The sequence below is a fragment of the Protopterus annectens genome, chromosome 7.part0 (assembly GCF_019279795.1).
Source record: "Protopterus annectens isolate FY-2018-M chromosome 7.part0, PAN1.0, whole genome shotgun sequence".
NCBI classification, from domain to species: Eukaryota; Metazoa; Chordata; order Ceratodontiformes; family Protopteridae; genus Protopterus; species Protopterus annectens.
In genome coordinates, this window is record NC_056739.1 from 1,205,069,402 (window position 1) to 1,205,088,967 (window position 19,566).

Genomic DNA, 19,566 nt, shown 5'->3' on the forward strand with positions numbered 1-19,566 from the left:
AGCAATGTGAGATGAAGAACATCAATGTTAGCAAAGGATGAGGCTACTGCTGACCCCATCACCATTCATTTTATTTGCTTGTAAACCTGTTTGTTAAAAATGAAGTAATGACTCTCCAACAAAATTTCTAACAACATACAATAAAAAAGAAGTTATGTTCTTACCATAACATTCCATCTGTATTGTCGATCTTCATTCATTCTTGATCGATGGGTTTGGTATCCTCGCAACTGACTTGGCCGTTATACAAAGCTCGCGCCAGTCAAAAACTCTCGAGCTAAGACTCTACCCATACTGCCTCTCTTCCCATTACCGCAGATTGAGTTTGCCTACCAATAAGAAAATATGGAAGCTCTGTCTGAGCAATGACCCTATAACAATCCCAGGACTAGTTCCAAACCTCCAGGAGTTTCTAGGAGGGGGTAGGAGGTTGGGATGTCAAGAATGAAGATCAACAACACAGATGGAACCTTATGGTATGAACATACATTCTTTAGCTGATGTTAATCTTCATTCATTCTTGACTGATGGGACAGAGTACTCAGCTACTTGAGATCCTGGCCGGCCCTAAGGAAGTTTATTTCTGAGCACCAAAGAGCCAAAGGATGCCCTTCCCCCGGAGACCATTGTCCAATTTGTAATGAGTGATAAAGGTATGAGGTGCAGCCTAAGTTGCAGCTGCACATATGTCTTTCATAGAAGGGCAGGAATGGAAGACCGCTAAAGTATAATGAGCTTTAACTTTTGTTGGTAGTTTGAGTTCATTCTGGTTGTATATTAAGGTAATGCAGTCTCTTAACCATTTCAATAAGGTGACCTTTGAAACAGGTTTCCCCAATCTGGTGCCTGAAAAGGATAGAAAAAGTTGGTCTGATTTCTAGAGGATTTTGTTCTGTCCAAGTAAGAACGTAATTGTCTGTGGAAATCCAACATATGAAAGCAGTACTCTCCTTTGTTTGAAAAATTTGGAAAGAAGACTGGTAAGTTTATGGTGTGGTTGATATTGGACTCCGATACGATTTTTGGAAGGAAGAAGGGATCGGTTCTGAGTTATACTTTCTTTGTGGAAGATTATATAAGGATGATTCAAACATGAAGCCTGTAACTCTAGGAAGAGGGTCTCCCAACTTGAAGTCACAAGTGGCTGCTGGCTTGAAGGGCTGACGAACTAGGCACTGTAAAACTAATGTCAAATCCCAAGGCGCTACTGGGATCTTTGAAAGGGGGCTTTAAATGCTGAGTGCCTTTAAGAAAGACTTTGCACAGATGATGAGACATCAAGGAATGATCATCAAACCCGTTATGAAAATTCAAAATGACAGCTAGGTGAACTCTAATGGTAGTCGAGGCCCCCAGTTGAAACTGAAGACCTTCCAGCAGCTGGTATTGAAAGAGTCCTGAAGGCAATCCATGGAACCCTCCTGCCAGACTCTGTTTAGTTGTCACTTTTTCTTTGATCAAAGTTGTCTTACAGGTAGGCAGAAGCAGGATGGCAGCGTGATCAGAGCTGGGGAGCACAAGTTGTTCTGCCTGGCAATTACTGGAATTGGAGAAACAAAGCCGTAAGCTTGAGATGTTGAAGGTTGGGATGCACCAAGCCCTGAGTGTGAGACAACAGGTCCAGAGTTGGATCTAGAGTCCACGGGTGGTGAACCAGGTGAGGCCAAAGAAAGGGAAACCAGACTTGATGGTGCCATTAAGTGCCAAGAGCCACTGAAGCAGCCTCATCTGATACCTCACTAGGGGAACTAATGTTACTGTTGCCACGGATCCGAGAAGTTGTAGTACCAGACGGGCAGGAACTTTGTCTTGGGAGAGGATAACCTGTAGTTGCGATCTTAGCTTTAGAAGCCTGTGATGAGGAAGGGAGGCCACACAGGATATTGTACTTAGTCTTGCTCTGATAAATTCTAGATCCTGCATGGGAGACAGCTGTGACTTTTCTTTGTTGACTGAAATGCCTAAAGTTCTGGCAAGATGTAGAGCAAAGTCTATGGCGCAAAGCAGTAGATGCCTGGAGGAGGCGGTGAGGAGCCAGTCATTTAAATATGGAAACACACGGAATCCCTGTAGTCTCAAGTGAGCTGCTATGATAGCCATGCATTTGAGGAACACCCTGGGGGTTGTGGTGAGGCCAAAGGGGAGTGCTGAAACTGGTAATGATTGGCTCTTAGCCGTAAGTGGAGAAATCTTCTTGTCCACCTTTATGTGGTAATACGCATACTGAAGATCTATAGAGTACATCCAACTGTCCTTGTCTAGAAAGAGAAGGACAGACTGAACCATGACCATCTAGAATTTTGTCTGTTGCACAAATTTGTTCAATAGGCTGAGATCCAAGACTGGCCTTAAGTCCCCTATCTTTTTGGCACTAAAAAGAATCTTGGGTAGAATCCGGATCCTATCTGGTCTGGTGGGACTGGTTGGATGACTCTTTTTGAAGCTACTTTTGACCTTCTAGTGCTGCTAGATCCCACTGACTGGGTGGAACATCGGGGATTTGCCTTTGCGGTTTGGGGAAAAGAGTGAAGGGAATGTGGTAACCTCTGGTAATTATCATCTGCATCCAGGAATTTGATGTTATTGTGAGCCAGGCTGAGAGGTGCAGAGAAAATCTTCCCCCAACTACTTCCTGAGGTAAGTGAGCGTTGGTAGGGTTGTCCGGAAAAAGAATCTCTGGAACCCTGGTTACACGGACCTCCTCTGCCACGGGAGGGGTGTTTTCCAGTAGAGCTCCCCCCAATGCCCTGGGGGAATACTCACCACATGTCCTGAAAAGACCCTTGGGTCTTTCTGAAACACATTTTTCCACTCCTCTGATTCCTGGAGTAAGGTTGTTGTGGAGTGGAAAAACACACCCACAGCAGAAAGGGTCTTCCCGTCCTTTTCACACCTGGTAATGTCTCTCTAACTTTTGGGCCAAACAATGAGGTAGCATCAACAGCAACGATGACAAAGGAAGAGTTGAAGGGGTCTGCAAAATCACACACGCGCATCCAGGCATGGCACCTAATGGCAATGCCTGTACCTGCTGCTCTTGACGTCCCTTCAGCTGTATGCACAATAAGCCACATAGACGAATTGGAGATGGACTCCAGGGTGGCAAGCTGAGAGGAAAACTTATCTTGAACCTCGTCAGACACTGCTCCTGCAAGGGTGTCTGAAAGTTCAGTTATCAGATCCCTTAGGAGTCTAGTAAAGTATGCCAAGAAGTTCAAGGACTGAATATCAAAGGTCGACAAAGCAAAGACCCGCTTCCTGAATCTGTCCATTGTCTGGGACTCTCGGTTTGGAGTATGGACAGTTGAACTCTCTTCAGTGAGTACTTTTTTGGTGGCTGCTGCCAACACTATGGCATCCACTGTTAGACCCTTAGACCAATGGGGCTGATCCTCTGGGGCTGAAAGAATCTTGTCCGGTCTCTGGGGAATAGGCTCTATGGTGTCAGGAGCTTGACACACATGCTGAACGATCAACTTGACAAGATCATTAGTGGGCAGGATTACCCAAGAAGTAGGCGGACGGGCATAACAAGCTTGCAAGAGAAAACAGATTCCTCAGAGCATGGGTTTGAGGACTTCCAAATCACCCCTCTGTTTTAATATTTCCAGGATGTCTCCAAAGGAGACATCTTCAGGGGGTGACCAAGTGGACCCTTACCCTTCATCGTAATCTGTATCCTCCATGACTGATTCTTCTGGAGAATCCAGGTGCATTATTTCTTATGGGGTGGCTCCTCGGGGGGAAGTTCTAAGGAGGACTATGAAGAGCAGGGACCCTGAATTAGGGTATCTTGCTGCTCTTGTGCCCACTGTCCAGAAGTAGCAGATCGTGGCAGCTGTGAACCAGAGGAAGCAAACATATGGCACTCCAATGGGGATGGAACCAACTGGGAGCCTGCTGAGGCTAAAGCTCTCTCCATAATCTGAAAGGCAGGCCCACCCGAAGAGGGATGGGAGCCCGGAACAGGAAAAGACAACCTTGGAACAGGGGTCATACCCCACTCCAACGAGCCACCCACCGGAGTAGGAGCTGAGAGAGGACGTGAAACTACCATGGTACTGAGAGCCACGGACGGCACAGCAGAAAAAAAATTGGGCCGATCCAAGGATCCCAGAACTGGTAGCCAAGTCATGGTCTCTTGGGTGCGATGATTCCAAAGGAGCCAAGGACCACAGTGTATATTCCGGTGCCAAGGTGAGATCCACTACTGGCATCAAAGCAGTTGGCCCCGGGATTGTCAAAGCAACAGGCTCCAAGACCTGGGGGGAGGTTGAAGGAGGACTATATGTAGGAGTACTGAGAGAGTATGCCTCGGCTCCGGGAGGGAGAGAAGTCCTATTGGGTGCAAGGTCGTCTCTGGCCGCTAAGAGCTGATCCACTAATCTGACTTCATCTAATTCTGATAGACTCCTGGAGGTATGGGTTGACATTCCTGAAGGAGATTCATGTCCTTCCACAAAGGGACTCAGCTGCTCACCCAAAAAGGGGTCAATTGAAGGGAAATAGCTAGTCTGTGGGGTACTTGTAACATCGACCTTTGACACCATGGTCTGCTGAATAGGACTAGAAAATGGAACCGAATGAGATGATGTAATAATTATCTGTGGCAGAGAAGTCCATCAGTGCTGAAGTCGTGGTTGGTTTCCGAAGTGGTTTTTGTAAGATCAACAGTAGACCGCACCGATCCTGATTTTGTTGATGTCAGTACCGGAGCAGAAGGCAATGACATTTTCAGAACTTTCACCTTTGGTTCCAAAGAAACTGTCAGAACCGGGGATTTTTGAGAATTGGAGTCATGTACCTTAGGGGAAGACGGTACCAAATGACTTGTTTTTTTTGTCTCAGACTTTGGAGATTTTGAAGTCTCCTCCTCAGAAAGAACTTCACCAAATGGACATTTCAATAAGCCTTTGAGAATTAGTTTGTTACATTTCTTTGCAAGAGTTCGGGCACTAAAACCCTTACAAATATCACAAGGAGGTTGAATTTCCAGATGATGGGCACCCAGACAATAAACGCAAGAAAGATGCCCATCAGAATTGGGCATCTTTCTGTCTTTTGAACTCGGAGGTTTCTTTTTGTTTCTCTGCCATGACTTATCAAAAACAATGGAACGCACACGCACACACACACACACACACACACACACACACACACACACACACAAACACACACAAACACACACACACAAACACACACACACAAACACACACACACACAAACACACACACACACACACACACACACACACACACACACACACACACACACACACACACAAACACACACAAACACACACAAACACACACAAACACACACAAACACACACAAACACACACAAACACACACAAACACACACAAACACACAAACACACACATGCTGGAAGCGAAAAAAGGTGGACGAAGTAAAGGAAAGCAAAGGGTTTAGAAAGTAAAAGCCCTTTTTTTATATTACATACAAACTATGGTATATACAGCATACCCACACAGGTAAAGAAAGGAAAGAAACAGGAGAAAAAGTACCAATGATGGTATTGGAAGGTTACCAACAGTAAGAGGGAAGGAGAGGCCTAATACCAGCAATGGTAAAGTAGAGATACCCTGAGGTAAAAACGGTGATACAACGCTTCAAACGAAGTCACTCACACAAAAAAAGTTAAACGACAGTAAGTATTAAGATATGAAAGAGTTTTGAAGTACAACAGTAAACAAATCAGAAAAATTTTTGAGCACTTAGCTAACATCATCAGCTGATGCATCCAATTTTCTATGCAGCAAATGCGATCTGAGGTAATGAGAAGTGAGGCAGTATGGGTAGAGTCTTAGCATGAGAGTTTTTTGGCTGGCGCAAGCTTTGTATAATGGCCGATTCGGAACCAAACCCATCTGTCAAGAATTCATGAAAATTGACATAAGATTTAATATTTTCATTTGTAGTATGAGAAAACTTGCTTAAAAAAGGATCTAACAAAAATCAATCCCTTGTTCATGGGGGATACCTGTAAACAGTAACAGATGTCTATAGTAATAAGTTTTTGCTTTCATCAACTACATAATTAATATTAGATATATGAAACATTTCTAAAAACTTGCAGCAATCTTTAATGTACAAGGACAATCTCTACACTTTGGGGTGTAAAACAAAATCTAAAAATATAGAAATACCTTCAGTCACATAGTTAGGGGCTGACACAATTGGCCTAAACAGTGGGTTAAACAGGGTTTTTGTGGATTTTGTGAATTCCAAAAAGAACATCTATAACTGGAATTTCTATCAGTTTTCTAGTCGTTTTGAGTTTGTTAATGATAATTTTTGCAGGTGGAATGTCTATTAGGTCTTAAATTCATCCTCCCAACCCTAAAGGGCTTCAGCATAAGTAGGTCTATTTTCTGGGGTACATACTATGTGTGGTGGGTGTAGCTTGTATGTCCGTGACAACCAGACTGTTGTTATATGAGTGTTTGTTCAGATCCCTTACTGGGTAAGCTACTAGGGTACAGTGCAGGAGGGATTAATAGTACACTGACTAAGGGAGCTTTTAGAGCTAAAGACCAAACTAAGCTATACAATACTAAATTCCAGGGACTGTGCTCCTCAACACGCAAACTAGCAGCTCTATGCTACTTGTTCCGTAAAGTAGTTGCAATCAACTCGCCAATTTACTGGTACAGTTTCAGAGGTGGTTTTATAGGGAAAAAGTACAGAAAATGGTAGTCCGCAGTCCCACATAGGCTTCAAGCCACTTGTATTTAAGACTGACATCAGAACGTCAGGTACAAATCCACAGACCGGCGCAATATCCAAAACCTTTTCTGACATCAGAGGTCATCAGGATAAGGGTAAGAAGGGGAGCAACCAAAGACAGCAAAAAACATCAACCACCCCTTGCAACAACAAAACAACCAAATGTCAAAAATAAGCACAATAAAAATGACATAAACCATGCACAAATCCCAAAGCAGATATACCAAAGGAGGGATAAGAGATAAATATAAGCGAGGTAGAATGCACATCTACATTGGGAGTAGGTACAAAAAAAAACTGCCCTGTGTTCTTCATCACATTGCTTTGTAATGTTCTATAACAAGATGTACTATGCCTCATATAACTGGGAAGCTGACTTATATAGAACCAGCAAACTATAGAAATAGTAGGTAAGAACAAAAAGTCAATAAAAGCCCTATGAGGCAAAAACCCAGGAAGGTGGCAATAGAGTAAAGTGGAAGGTGTAAGCAAGTAGCTGCCAATGCACTTAGAAAGAGCAAGCTGCCTGGAAAAAGCTGTGAGAGTAAACCCTTGTCAAGAAGACAAGCTAGCTCTAAAAGCTGGAACAGCTCCCAGCCCATGGAATGAACACTAAGCCCTACTGGCTTGGCCTCACTTACAAATTACAATCCACAATCTTATAGTTTGTGGAATGGAAAAGGTTTAAAACAAACCCAAAGCAAGACTGCCTGAAAACTTTACAAGCTAAACAACCTGGATACCCAACTGCCTGGAACAATATAGCAACAACCTATCTATATCCCCTTTATTTCTCAAAATTCCTTAAAAGTATTTAAATAGTTATATCAACTAAATGCAGAAAACTAGAAACCACTTTAGGCATTTTAAAGCCATAATAAAATAGTCGGCCTATCAGCAGGACTCAATCCTTAGGGAAAACTGCTAAGGAAGCCTGTAATGCAGATACCCTTCTGCATGAGGTAATGGAATGCAAAGGTCTTCCATGAAGTAAAAAGCAGTCTTCCATGATAAATATTTCAACTCGGGTAGAGTGGTTTGCTCAAAACAAAATTTGAGAAGTTTCAGAAACACAAAACTTTCAGAGCAAGCAGGGACAAAGCTTTACGGAGTTAGGATTCTTGAAACTTGAGGATGCTTAAACAAGTAGAGATACAACAAAAGGATCACAGTTCTTGCTAGCAGAATTTGACTAAAAATAGATCTGAAGGACAAACCTAAACAATAAGAAACTTTGAGATATAAAAGAGCCAAAGAGCCAACCTTAAATTAGAGCTTAGCAATTCCTTTGCTTTGTTGCAAAACTCCTGAATCTTCCCATTTGCCAACTGAAATTTCTACTTACTTTACCTTAGGTAATCTTGGTGTACTCCAAAAAACTTGCTCTGCAAAGAGACTTCAGCCCTGGGTTTACAGGCTGATGAGCGGCCTCCGGGTGAAGAGTAGAGTTTGAGTTGGAGTAAACTGAGCCTCTGAGAGGAGTCTTTTTGGTGGAATCGAAGGCAAAAAGCATGGGAGGCTCCCGAAAAGGACTTTTACTGGGAGCATCCAGTTGAGATGAGCTCCAATTGCTAGGAGGAAAACTCTTTTGGCTTGGCTTGTCCTGAGCTTAGAGTTTAGTGCCAAGGAGAGGAGGAGCTGGAGGTGCAAAGGCATGGACATGAGATTAATCAATTGAAATCCACTTTCCTTCCAATTTCTGAAGGAGGCCTTGAAACCTTTTTGTACACAAGCTTGGCAGCTAATTAGGAAGTGAAGAAGCCCAGGCCTGGAGTTCTACATTGTTCCAGCAGAAACCTTGATTTCTGAGATACACCTGGATAGATAAACACTTTCGTAGGGATCCATAATTAAATCTGTCTTTATCTGCTAATGTGTTCTGTGCTCGTTGTGACTGAGTTTGATGACGTACCAGTTTGTAAACTGAAGTTGCCCGCAAAATGGAAAATACCTGCAGAAGACCTTTTTGAGTTTGAGTTTGAACGTTGATGTTCCCACATGAAACAGAAACCAACTGTGTAGAAGTCTGCTTTGTGTAAATCCTTGGAAATTTAACAGAAGCTCATTCTTAGAAAGCTTTGTAGAAACATGTCCTTGGCCTGAATCGTTAGACCTGATCCGGTGTATCCCTTTTCCACTTAGATCCACTCCCAATTTTGATGTTCTCCCAAGCTTTTTGCTGCAAGTGGTCTGAATTTAAGAATCTGTGAGAGCCTCTTCCTAGTGCTTTGTCCTGAGGTTTTGGAGATTTTCTAGGCCAGGCCACATATTCAGTTAAAGATTGTGATGGTTATCACAGCAGACCCACCATCCATTATGCTTTTGAATGTCCATGAGTTTTGAGGAGTTTCAGTCTGGGTTCAGCCAGAGTTTGGCTATAGGCACTGGGATTTTTCCTTGCAGACTCAAAAGGCAGTCAGACAATTGATTGAAGTGGCCTGGACTGATAAGGACAATTGATGGAAGGAGCCAAAGATCTGCTTCAAGCTCATCTCAGGCCAGAACAATTGATGTATTCAAGAACACACCCATCAAGCACATGTCGCTCTAGACTGTACTTCATTTGGACAGCATTTATATTCACAGAGAAAGCACTGCATCTTAGATTTGCTATTTGATACCCAGAACTCTTCCCTTGGCCAGATAGGGGCAGAATGGTATATGAGGATAGCCTGATAATCCAGAAGCCTGAGCCAGAACTGATAATCCAAACTGGGCCAGTACTTTTGTAAGATCTCTAGAGCCTTAGCCTGCCAAGGGCAAGAACTGAGCCAGAGAAGGCCCAGCAGCCAAAAGGTCAGTTTAGGCAACAGCCTGATAGGAACATGAAATGGTAGTTCCCCTTAATCCAGAGTCACCATCCAGTGATCTTTTATCCAGTAGAGGTAAAAATTTATAGCGTCTTCCAACTAGACTAGTACTGGGGAGATAAAAACAAGTGTTAAGGAAATCCAAAATTGAATTTGGTCGTGGCTCCTTCTTTGGTATGTTGAACAGAAGTGAGAATAAAATCCTAGGCCTAATTCTGTGGCGAGGGACGCAGTCTTTGATGCCTTTGCAGCAGCAGAATGTAAATTGTGAGAACGCCCTCTAAGCTGAGGAATAGCCATCGCAATGTTGAGAAATTTAATGTGAAATGGATAACCTTATTTGCTGAGGAGCCTTCCTCAATCCTTGGCTGTCAGGCAATGGAAATCTAAATTTGTGCCTCTTTGAGCAATATTCACTCCCAACTGAAAGGTCCTGCTACAGGCTCTGAGGCTCTGGGTGCTGAGGTCATAGGGCCTGCCCCAGTTTGCCCTGAGACTGGTCCTCGGCCCTGTGAAAGACTGCTCCCTTGCCTGTTTGTGAAAGAGCAGCCCGCCTGTTCACTGCTCACCACGTCCCTACTTCCTGGAACAGTGATGACTAGTGCGTCCACCCTACCCAGCATCCAGGATGACTCCTTACTAAGGAACTTGCAAATCTTTAACAGTCTGCATAGGCTGCAAAGGACTTCCCATTTTCTTAAATTTAAAACTGTCAGTGCTACAAACAGTACATCCAGACTGTAAAAGGCATCTAAAATCCTTGTTTTAACAGTGGCAGCCAGTTCTGATCGAGGCCTCAGCGTAGCGTCAAAAACAAAACTGACTCATGAATGCTTCACCCCTAGTTTCAGCTGTACAGCATTGTAAGAATTGTATTTACACCAAATTAATTCCATAGATAAATCTATCTCAAATCTTTTATCAAGAAAGAAGTTTGATATTTATCTACCTTAGACTTCAAAATTCAAATAGTTAAATTTTTTCAACATGTTAGGTGGTGATTCAAAGCCCTCATAGCTAAGGTGGAAGAGGTATATACTTTCTTTCATCTAGATTTTTCCCCATCTGGCCTCAACATCTGGAGGATTTTTCTGGAGGAACTGGATTTACTACCACAGAGGCCTGTCTAGCCTCTTTATCAGCCTATTTATCTTCTATTACAGTTTATTAGGACTTTCAGGCCTTATTTACCTGTTTCAGGCACAGGAGCAGGTCCTTCTGAAAACACTTACAGAGCACAACTTCCACAACTTAAGTAGCCTATCAACACAGGAGAGGAAGCAAAAAAAATATAAGGAATAGTAAAAGTTGCCTCCCTAAGCCCTTTCCTGGAATCAGAGAAGCCAATTCCTCCCTTAAATTCCTCCCTCATAAAATGAAGAGTCTCTAGAAAAAGAAAATCTGGAGGAGAGAAAAAGAAAGAAGAATCAGAGGAAGGAGAAGAAGAAGAATAGAATACTCCTGCAAGTCTTCAGTCAGAATCATCAAAATCCGACATCGAAGAAAACTCCCCAAACTCTCCAACTCTGGACTCCACCCTAGCGAAAACACCTAGAAAAATCCCAAACCAAGTTTCAAAATGTTCCTCAATCATCTGCTTTTCAAAAGCCATTTAATCAAAACAGAGAGAGAAACACAGTGACACCAGCAGAAGTGCCTCCTGGAGAGAAGCCTTGGAGAAACAAGGAGAAACAGAAGGACTTGAAACAGTAGGGGAGGAAGGAACAGGCCTAGCAGTTCCCTGAGACCCTGCCTCCCTAGCCCCTGCCTCCTGACCCTGCCCTATCCTGCCTCTGCCTCCTCGCCATCCTGACTCCCCTGGGACTCCGCCCCAAAGAACCACTGGCCTCCCGGACTCTTCTTGTCCGAACCACTGTTTTGTCTTTGGGGGCAGCTTTGCGCTGCTTTGTCTTCTGAAGAAGGGCGGGTGCAGTATCTGGCGGCATATTGTTTCCGCTGACCCGCTACGATACAACCATAATGCAATAACTTAAACCTAGCACGGCTTATTTAGCCCTGGCACAAAGCGACACCAGCACGCAACACAAAAGCCCCAAACAACACAATATACAAAACAATCTATAATCTCTTCTATAAAAGTCTAAATCAAAGAAATAGTACAGTTATTCACTCTTTCATCGGTAAACCACAAAAAAACAAAAAAAAAAAATGTTCCCCTATTAACCCCATACTTTTGAAACTAACTGGAAACTCCGAATTGAGAATTTTCGACGCCTTGACCGAACAACGGGAAGCCGCTCTGCATCATCGACCATGGCCAAAAAACTGATGATGGGATATGACGGCGGTGCGCATTTTGTACCCTGGTCTTAAGCGATGTTCTTCTTTGCGGCCAGCGACGCTAGCAATACTTTGATATTTCGCCGGACAGCGGACTACCCAAGTGTAAGGACTGCAGCAATGTGAGATGAAGAACATCTTAGTTTTTAACTGACTGCATCTATATGGGGGCACTACTACTCACTGCTACACAATGAGCCGCAGGCATGCAAACATGCCAAATTTACATAGGCACTTAAAATATACGAAACTGGACTATATTTACAGCTTTCTGATGCATTTCCCAACTCAGATAAACCAGGCTACCACCTACTGCAACTAGATGGAATATCCCCATCCTCAATGTAAAACATCAAAAAAAGATTGCTTCAGAATGTTCTGCTTCACAAAAATCTACCTGGACAACACAATGTCAAGTACTAGTGACCTGGATCCTGCATTTCAAACAGGAATGCAATCAGAGCTCTGAAACTTCACAGGGATGGTTCTGGAATGCCCTGGAGCAGCTACAAAAGAAAAAGATGTGAAAGAACTAGAAAGAGAGGCTACAGAGGCAGAGCTGCTGCTAAACTGTAGAGAAACCCGCACAGGTCTGCACTACCTTCAGTATTACTTGCAAATGTCTGCTCACTGGGTAATAAGATTGACTAGCTGAGAGTGGAGCCCACAAAAATAAGGTGAGGGACAACTGGTTGTTCATTTTCCCTGAAACCTGGCTGCATAGCAACATTAGTGACAATGCTATGAACCTAGATGGGCTAACTCTCTTTAGAACATACAGATGTAAAGTGCAGAGTGGTAAAGCTAAAGGTAGTGGTGTATGCATCTATGTTAATAACAGATAGTGCAAAGACTGTAAGCTGGTTTAATCATACTGCTCCGAAGATGTGGAAATACTGACACTAAAATGCAGACCTTTCTATGTACCAAAGGAAATCAGTGGGATATATGTCACACCAGTGTATATTCCCCCAGTGCTAAGACCACTGAAGCTCAAAATAAACTCCATAATATTATCTTTGAGCTACAAAGCAGAAACACAGAATTTGCACATATGATAACAGCTGATTTCAACAGAGCTGAGCTTAAGGAGGTGCTATCCCATTTTTATCAGTATGTGGATTTCCCCACCTGAGGGGAGAATATCTTAGACAAAGCTTACAGCAATAGTAAAGGAGTCTTTAAAACTTTGAAGCACCCCATCATATGCAACTCTGATCACACTGCCATCCTGCTTCTGCCTACCTATAAGATGGCTTTGATCAGAGAAAAAACAACAACTAAACAGATCAGAGTCTGGCAGGAGGGTTCCATGGATTGCCTTCAGGGACTCTTTCAATACCACCTGCTGGAAGGTCTTCAAAGAAGCATCTATGCACAACCTCCAGTTAAGACATAAGACACCTATACCGAATCAGTTCTTGCCTACATATATAAATGCAAGGAGGACATAACCACCACGAAAGCCATCACTATAAGAGCTAATCAGAAGTCCTGGCTCACCAGAAATGTCTATGAGCTACTGAGAGAAAGAAACACAGCCTTCAAGGCAAATGACAAAGAGAGGTTAAAGGCGGCCACGTCAAATCTGAAAAAGGGCGGCAAAGAAGGAGCATGGGAGGAAAGACAGAGAGGATATAGTGCTCACCTTAAACTCTGAGGAGTTGAGACTTCAGCTTAAGAAGGTGAATCCTAGGAAGGCTGCTGGATCAGACAACATACCTGGCAAGGTGCTGAAGGTGTGTGCTGATCAGTTATGTCTGGTACTGACAGATATCTTCAACTCATCCCTTGCTATAGAGAAAAGTTCCCTCGTGATTCAAGGAAACAAGTACTGTCCCACTTCCAAAGAAACACAACCCTAACTGCCTCAATGACTTCAGACTGGTCGCCTTAACTTCAAACATCATGAAGTGCTTTGAGAGGATTGTGCAGACACATCTATCTGCATGTCTGCCTAAGTCCTTCGATCCACTACAGTTTGCACACCAGGCAAACAAATCGACTGCAGCTGCGATATCAGTCACACTACACCTTGCACTAAAACACCTACAAGGGAGGAACTACTACATAAGGCTGCTGCACATCGACTTAAGTTCTGCGTTCAACACTGTGACACCGATGCACCTGGTGGATAAGCTTGTGAAACTCGGGATAAACAAGCACCTATGTAACTGGACTCCTGACTTTCTGATTAGTAGACCCCAATGTACATGCGCTGGAAACAACACCTCTCAATGCATAGTCCTGAATATTGGTGTTCACCAAAGTTGTGTGCTTAGCCCCATGCTCTTCACTATCCTTACCCATAATTGTACTGCAAAGCATAACTCAAACCATATTACAAAAACTTGCTGATGATACCACAGTCATGGGTCTTAGTGGTGGGGACGAAGATAACTACAGGGATGAGGTGAACACTTTGATTGCCTGGTGTGACAAGAACAATCTGGACCTGAATGTTAATAAGACCAAAGAAATGATTATGGACTTCAGGAGAAAAGCAACCACTCACCATCACAAGGGAGGTAGTAGAGAAAGCCAAAACAACCAAGTTCCTGGGCCTTCACATCTCAGATGACCTTTTCTGAACTGTTAAAACCAACCATATAGTTAAGAAGGCTCAACAGAGGCTTCACCTCTTCAGAAAGCTCAAAAAGGCCAGGCTCCCACTGTCTGCTCTTACCACTTTTACAGGGGAGCTATCAAGAGCATCCTCACTAGCAACTTCATAGCATGGTTTGGCAAGTGCACAGTTGCTGAGAAGAAGAAATTACACAGGGTGGCTGAGAAAATCTTGGGCACAGACCTCACTTCTATTTAGGAGCTTTTCATTACAACAGCAAGAAAGAGAACAATCATATAAAATAGTAGCTGATTCGACTCATCCGGCCCACAACTGGTTCTCACAACTTGCATCTGGAAGGAGGTACCTCAGCTTCTGCTGTAGGACTACCAGATTCAGGGAACAGTTTATATCCTACAGCTGTGATACTTGTTAACTCAGACACCAGCCATAATACCTGATACACTGAAGCCTCTTTTCACCATTTTAATCCTGCTGTTCTAAGCAATTATCGCCAGTATTACTATTATGCAATATGATGGCTATACTGTCATCTAAAGTTAACAAGTGCAATATGGTAACTAAACAGCTGCTATTCACTAGTCTCTATATATTTATTTGACATTTACTGACCGGGTTAGTCTGACTGGGCAGATGCCCTTTTTCAGCAGAGACCTGAGGAGAAAAGCTCCAAAGGATATAAACGAAATACTGTATGACAAAAGTAGATAAGCAAAACAGAAGAAATACAGTATATAATTGGTACATAAAATTACAAAATTTGATCAAAAGAATTATCAGGTACAATCAAAACAGTTTTATATTCATTAAGAATTAGGTTAATAAAATTGTCATAAGTTTTGGGGTAACACATAACATCCATTCTGTTGAAAGAAGTGTTGAAATACAACCAACATTTTTGACGAAAGTGATAAAGGTTAATTTAGAGTCAGGAAATAGATGCTGAGGTTAATAACAAGAAGAAGGGGAGAGGTAGATTAAGTAGGAGCAGAGCAAGAGCAGGTCCAGGCTTTTAATATGTGCTCTTTTAGAGTTTTCTTGAAGCAATTTGGGTTAGAAATAGATCTTAAGCTTAGGGGCAGTTTGTTCCATGCCTTGGAGACTGAGTGATTATAGAGGAGTTTCCCAATGTTTTTTCTGGGATTGTAGAATTCCAGGAGGTGTTGTTCAGAGCTATGTAGTGTGGGAGTAGGAGTATAGAAGGAGACGAGATCAGATAGTGCAAGACAGAAGCTGGCTTGGTATAGGTAAGGAATGGGTTAAATGACGTTGAGGAAGGAGAAGATGATGCTGAAATTAGAGCCATTGTAGGTTTTTTAGAGATATGCAGTGATGAGAGCAATAGGGTTGATTTGCTGCAAATCTGGCAATTTTACTGTATGTTAATTCAAACTTGGACAAGAGATTGGCTTGGAGATTAGTATGGACTGAGGGAGGATACAGTAAGGTAGGGAGTAGGTAGGCTTGAGCAAGAGAGTTTAGCTTCTTTTGAGAGATTTTTTTTTTATTTTTGTAGAGCAGGCCAAGTTTTTGACAGGTCTTTTTGATATGGTTTTGGATATGTCGATCGAATTTTAATTGGTCATCTATTATAACTCCTAGTAGTTTTGTGTGTGATTCTACATTAACAGATGTATTGTTTAGGGAGGAGACAGAGAAGGTAGATTTGTGGTATTGTAGAGATTTTGGGAGGAAGAATAGCAGTTTTTTTTTTTTTTTTTTTTTTTTTTTTAGGGTTAAGCAGGAGTTGGTTAGATGTAAGCCATTTTTCGACTAAGTAGAGCGAGTCCTGGCTAAGAGTGAGGAGGTGGGAAAGATTGTCAAAAAAGAAATTATAGTGGAGTCATCGGAATATTGTATTAAAGAAGAGTGCAAGAAGGAAGAGTGTAGGTCACAGATGAAAATATTAAAAAGTAGGGTCCGAGAATGGAGCCTTGGGGAACCCCTGTTTGGACAGGAAGGAAGGGGGAGAGAGCAGAGAGCCATTTTACAGACCGGAATCTGTCGGACAGACAGCTAAAGAACCAGGAGACTGAGGAGTTAGAGAGATTAAGGTTGGATAGTTTACACAGAAGTAGGTTGTGGGAAACCGTGTTGATGGCTTTTGACAGGTCAAGGAATAGGCTATAGACTAATTTGTTGTTATCACGAGATCTAGAGACCACCTGAATAAAAGATATTAGTGTTGTTGAGGTACTATGATTAGGGCAAAATCCATGTTGAGTGGGTGTAAGGAGATTTTCTTGAAAAAGGTGATGTAGTAGCTGCTTGTGGATGCACTTTTCGACGATCTTGGACAAAGGTGACAGAATGGTTACTGGCCTGAAATTAGAGGGATCAGTAGAGTTACCTTCTTTGTGTAAGGGTATAACAAAGACTTTCTTCCAGATATCAGGAACTGTGGCTTCTTGTATCGATCTATTAATTAGTATGGAGATGGGATAAGAGAATTGTGGGCAGTTTAAGAAAGAGAGGAGGCAGGTTATCGGCTGAGGGGGAACAAGTTTTAAGTTTGGTGAGAAGTGATCTGATGTAAGTTATAAGAATGGGCTTAAAAGAGAAGGATGTAGAGTGCATGGAGGGTGAGGGGGATATGGGAAGGTGGCAACTTATGTCTTTTTTTTTGGTTGCATTTTGAATTAAGTTAATGAAAAAGGATCTGAGAAGTGTAGCTGTGTCTAAAGCAGAGCTATTGGCAGAGGGAGAAGGTGGAGAGGACCTACCTGGGTGTAAGAGTTTGTTGATAGCATTCCAGAATTGTTTGGGGTTAGAGTGAGGGTCAGTTTGTGATTTTTAGTAAAAATTTATTTTGTCTTGAATAACTTGCTTTTTAGTAGAATTGCAAAGTTGTCTGTAACACAGAAGACTGGAAGGAGATTTGTTTTTTTTCCCCCCAGTTTTTCTAAGCATTCTCTCTCTCGCTCATGAGGGTGCATGTGTCTTATATTAACCAAGGGGCAAAATTAGATTTAGTTCTAATTTTCCTGATGGGGGCTAATGAATCTAGAGTGCTTAGAAAGATGGTGCTGAATTTTAGAACAGCTTCAGTTAATGAGAGGTCATATTGGAAGGACCAGTTAATAGAAGAATCTGGTTAAAGGTGTAAGGGTTAAAGTTGGAGAGCATATGGCAGTCTTTATACTGGTAGGGTTTGCAAATTTGGGAGGGGTGTCTTTGAACGGAGGTAGGTAGATGGTCGCTAAGGCTATCCAACAGTGCAATGGGGTTTTGGTACAGGTTAGGGTTGGAAACAAGGATCCAATCAAGTGTAGTGCAACAGTACTAGTAATACTAGAAGTTGGAGAGTTTGAGGTAAGTGAACTCCAGTCAATATTTACTTCATCTAATATAATAGTTTCATATCAGATTGTTTGAGAGATCCATTCTAGGGTAGGAATGTTGTTACGGGGGAAATACAGATTGTAGCAGTAGTAATCTTTTTATGGTTGTTCAATCCACAGTTTACTTTAAGGACTTCAGGAGGGTACAAATTTGGTATTAAGAAAGATAGGGGGTAGAGGGAGAGCTGGTTTGAGAATAGAATGCCCACCCCTTTTTTATTTGGTTTGTCCTAGTGGATGATATTACAGCCAGGGGGTAAGATTTCATTGTCAGATATGCGAGGTCTTAACCAGGTTTCTGAGAGGGTGAGAATGTCTGGGGTGTAGAGGGATAACCAAGAATGTAGGTAGTGACTTTGTTTAATAAACTTTGAATATTGAGGGCAAGGAAAGTTAGGTGTTTGGAATTTGAGGAGAAGTAAGTCTGAGAAGAGGGAACTGAGTGGGAGAGGGGGGTGAAGTGGAATGAGAGGGGGAAGAGGACCTGGGTTTGGTTGAATATTAACTGAGAGTAGTAATTTAAGTATAGAATGTTTTGGTTGTAAAATCTGATGTACAATAAGTGGTAACGGTAATAGGGTTTGGTGGTGGGTATTTATTTATTATTTATTATTGATAATGGCTGTTGAGTGTGTTTATGTAATGTGAACTATCTCTTGCATGTCATACGTGTTATTTTCTTCCTTAGGTTATTCTCTGACACCACTATATCTATGTTATTTGCGCTGCATTTCTCTTGTGAGCTGACATTTGTAATTTCGTTTAGGCTGCACTTGTGTGGTCCTAAATGACAATAAAGTTTCTTTGAATCTTTAAAATGATTTAAAGGCAAAATAAACAAAGCAGACATAAACCAGTAGCACTGTAAAATTACTAACTATAGTGCAAAACAATAAAATAAACCTTTTTTTCTGCCAAGGATGGATAAGGATTAATTCAGCACCAACTTTCAAGTGCCACATAGGTTTTCCGTTAATTTAGAGAATCTATTTCTTTGTGTATCTATATATTCTATTTCCTTCTCAGCAATTAAAAGTAATGGGTTAACTCACCACCAGTTTTCAATTGTTTAAAATATAGATAGAATCATAACCTGTCTTCCACTTGATGCATCTTTGCTATCATCAAGAAAATACACCTGTATCTAGAGACTCTATGTAAACAAGCTATTTCCTTCTAAACAGTCAAAAGTAATGGGTTAACTTACCACTAGTTTTTGTCCAAATATTTTAAATATGGATGGCACCACAATCTGTTCCTCTACTTCATGGAGCTCTTCCCTGCTGGGCCAAATGTCACGCAAATAGACATTTTCATTAAGTGCATTTGCACCTAAAAAATAAAATGACTAATATATTTATTAGGAAGAAAATAACAAAAAAGTTCTACATCATTTTAATGCAACTTTTAAACAGCTAACACTTTAAAAATCTTGATAATCTTTGCCATAATTACATATGGTGTTAAGGATGCTTCTGTTCTCTTTTGTTTGGGTATTTGTGAATTTAAAGTGAGAGTCGATAATTAGTTTATATATCTCTAGGAGGCCCACTCAAATAGTGGTACCAGCCCTAACTGGGATATCAGGAACCTGTGTGTTGGAGAGTCGGTTAAGGGTTGGAAGAATGACAGAGCAGCTGAATCCAAGCTCAACTTTCTATTTTTTTTTTTTTTAAACACACCTTTATTGAATTAACACTTCTGACAGAGGCAATTTTACATTTATACAAAAGTAATCAAACTGCATTAACAAATTAACATGAACAAACATTACACTTC

General features: G+C 41.9%; 1 protein-coding gene across 1 annotated transcript in view; it reads right to left on the reverse strand.

Annotated features, from left to right (window-relative positions):
* IREB2 (iron responsive element binding protein 2) overlaps positions 1–19,566 on the reverse strand; it is a 2,086,845-nt gene that overhangs the window by 377,210 nt on the left and 1,690,069 nt on the right. Inside the window, exon 16 of the mRNA XM_044077824.1 lies at positions 18,995–19,119. Coding sequence (XP_043933759.1) covers positions 18,995–19,119 — 125 coding nt within the window. The remainder of the gene's footprint in view (positions 1–18,994; positions 19,120–19,566) is intronic.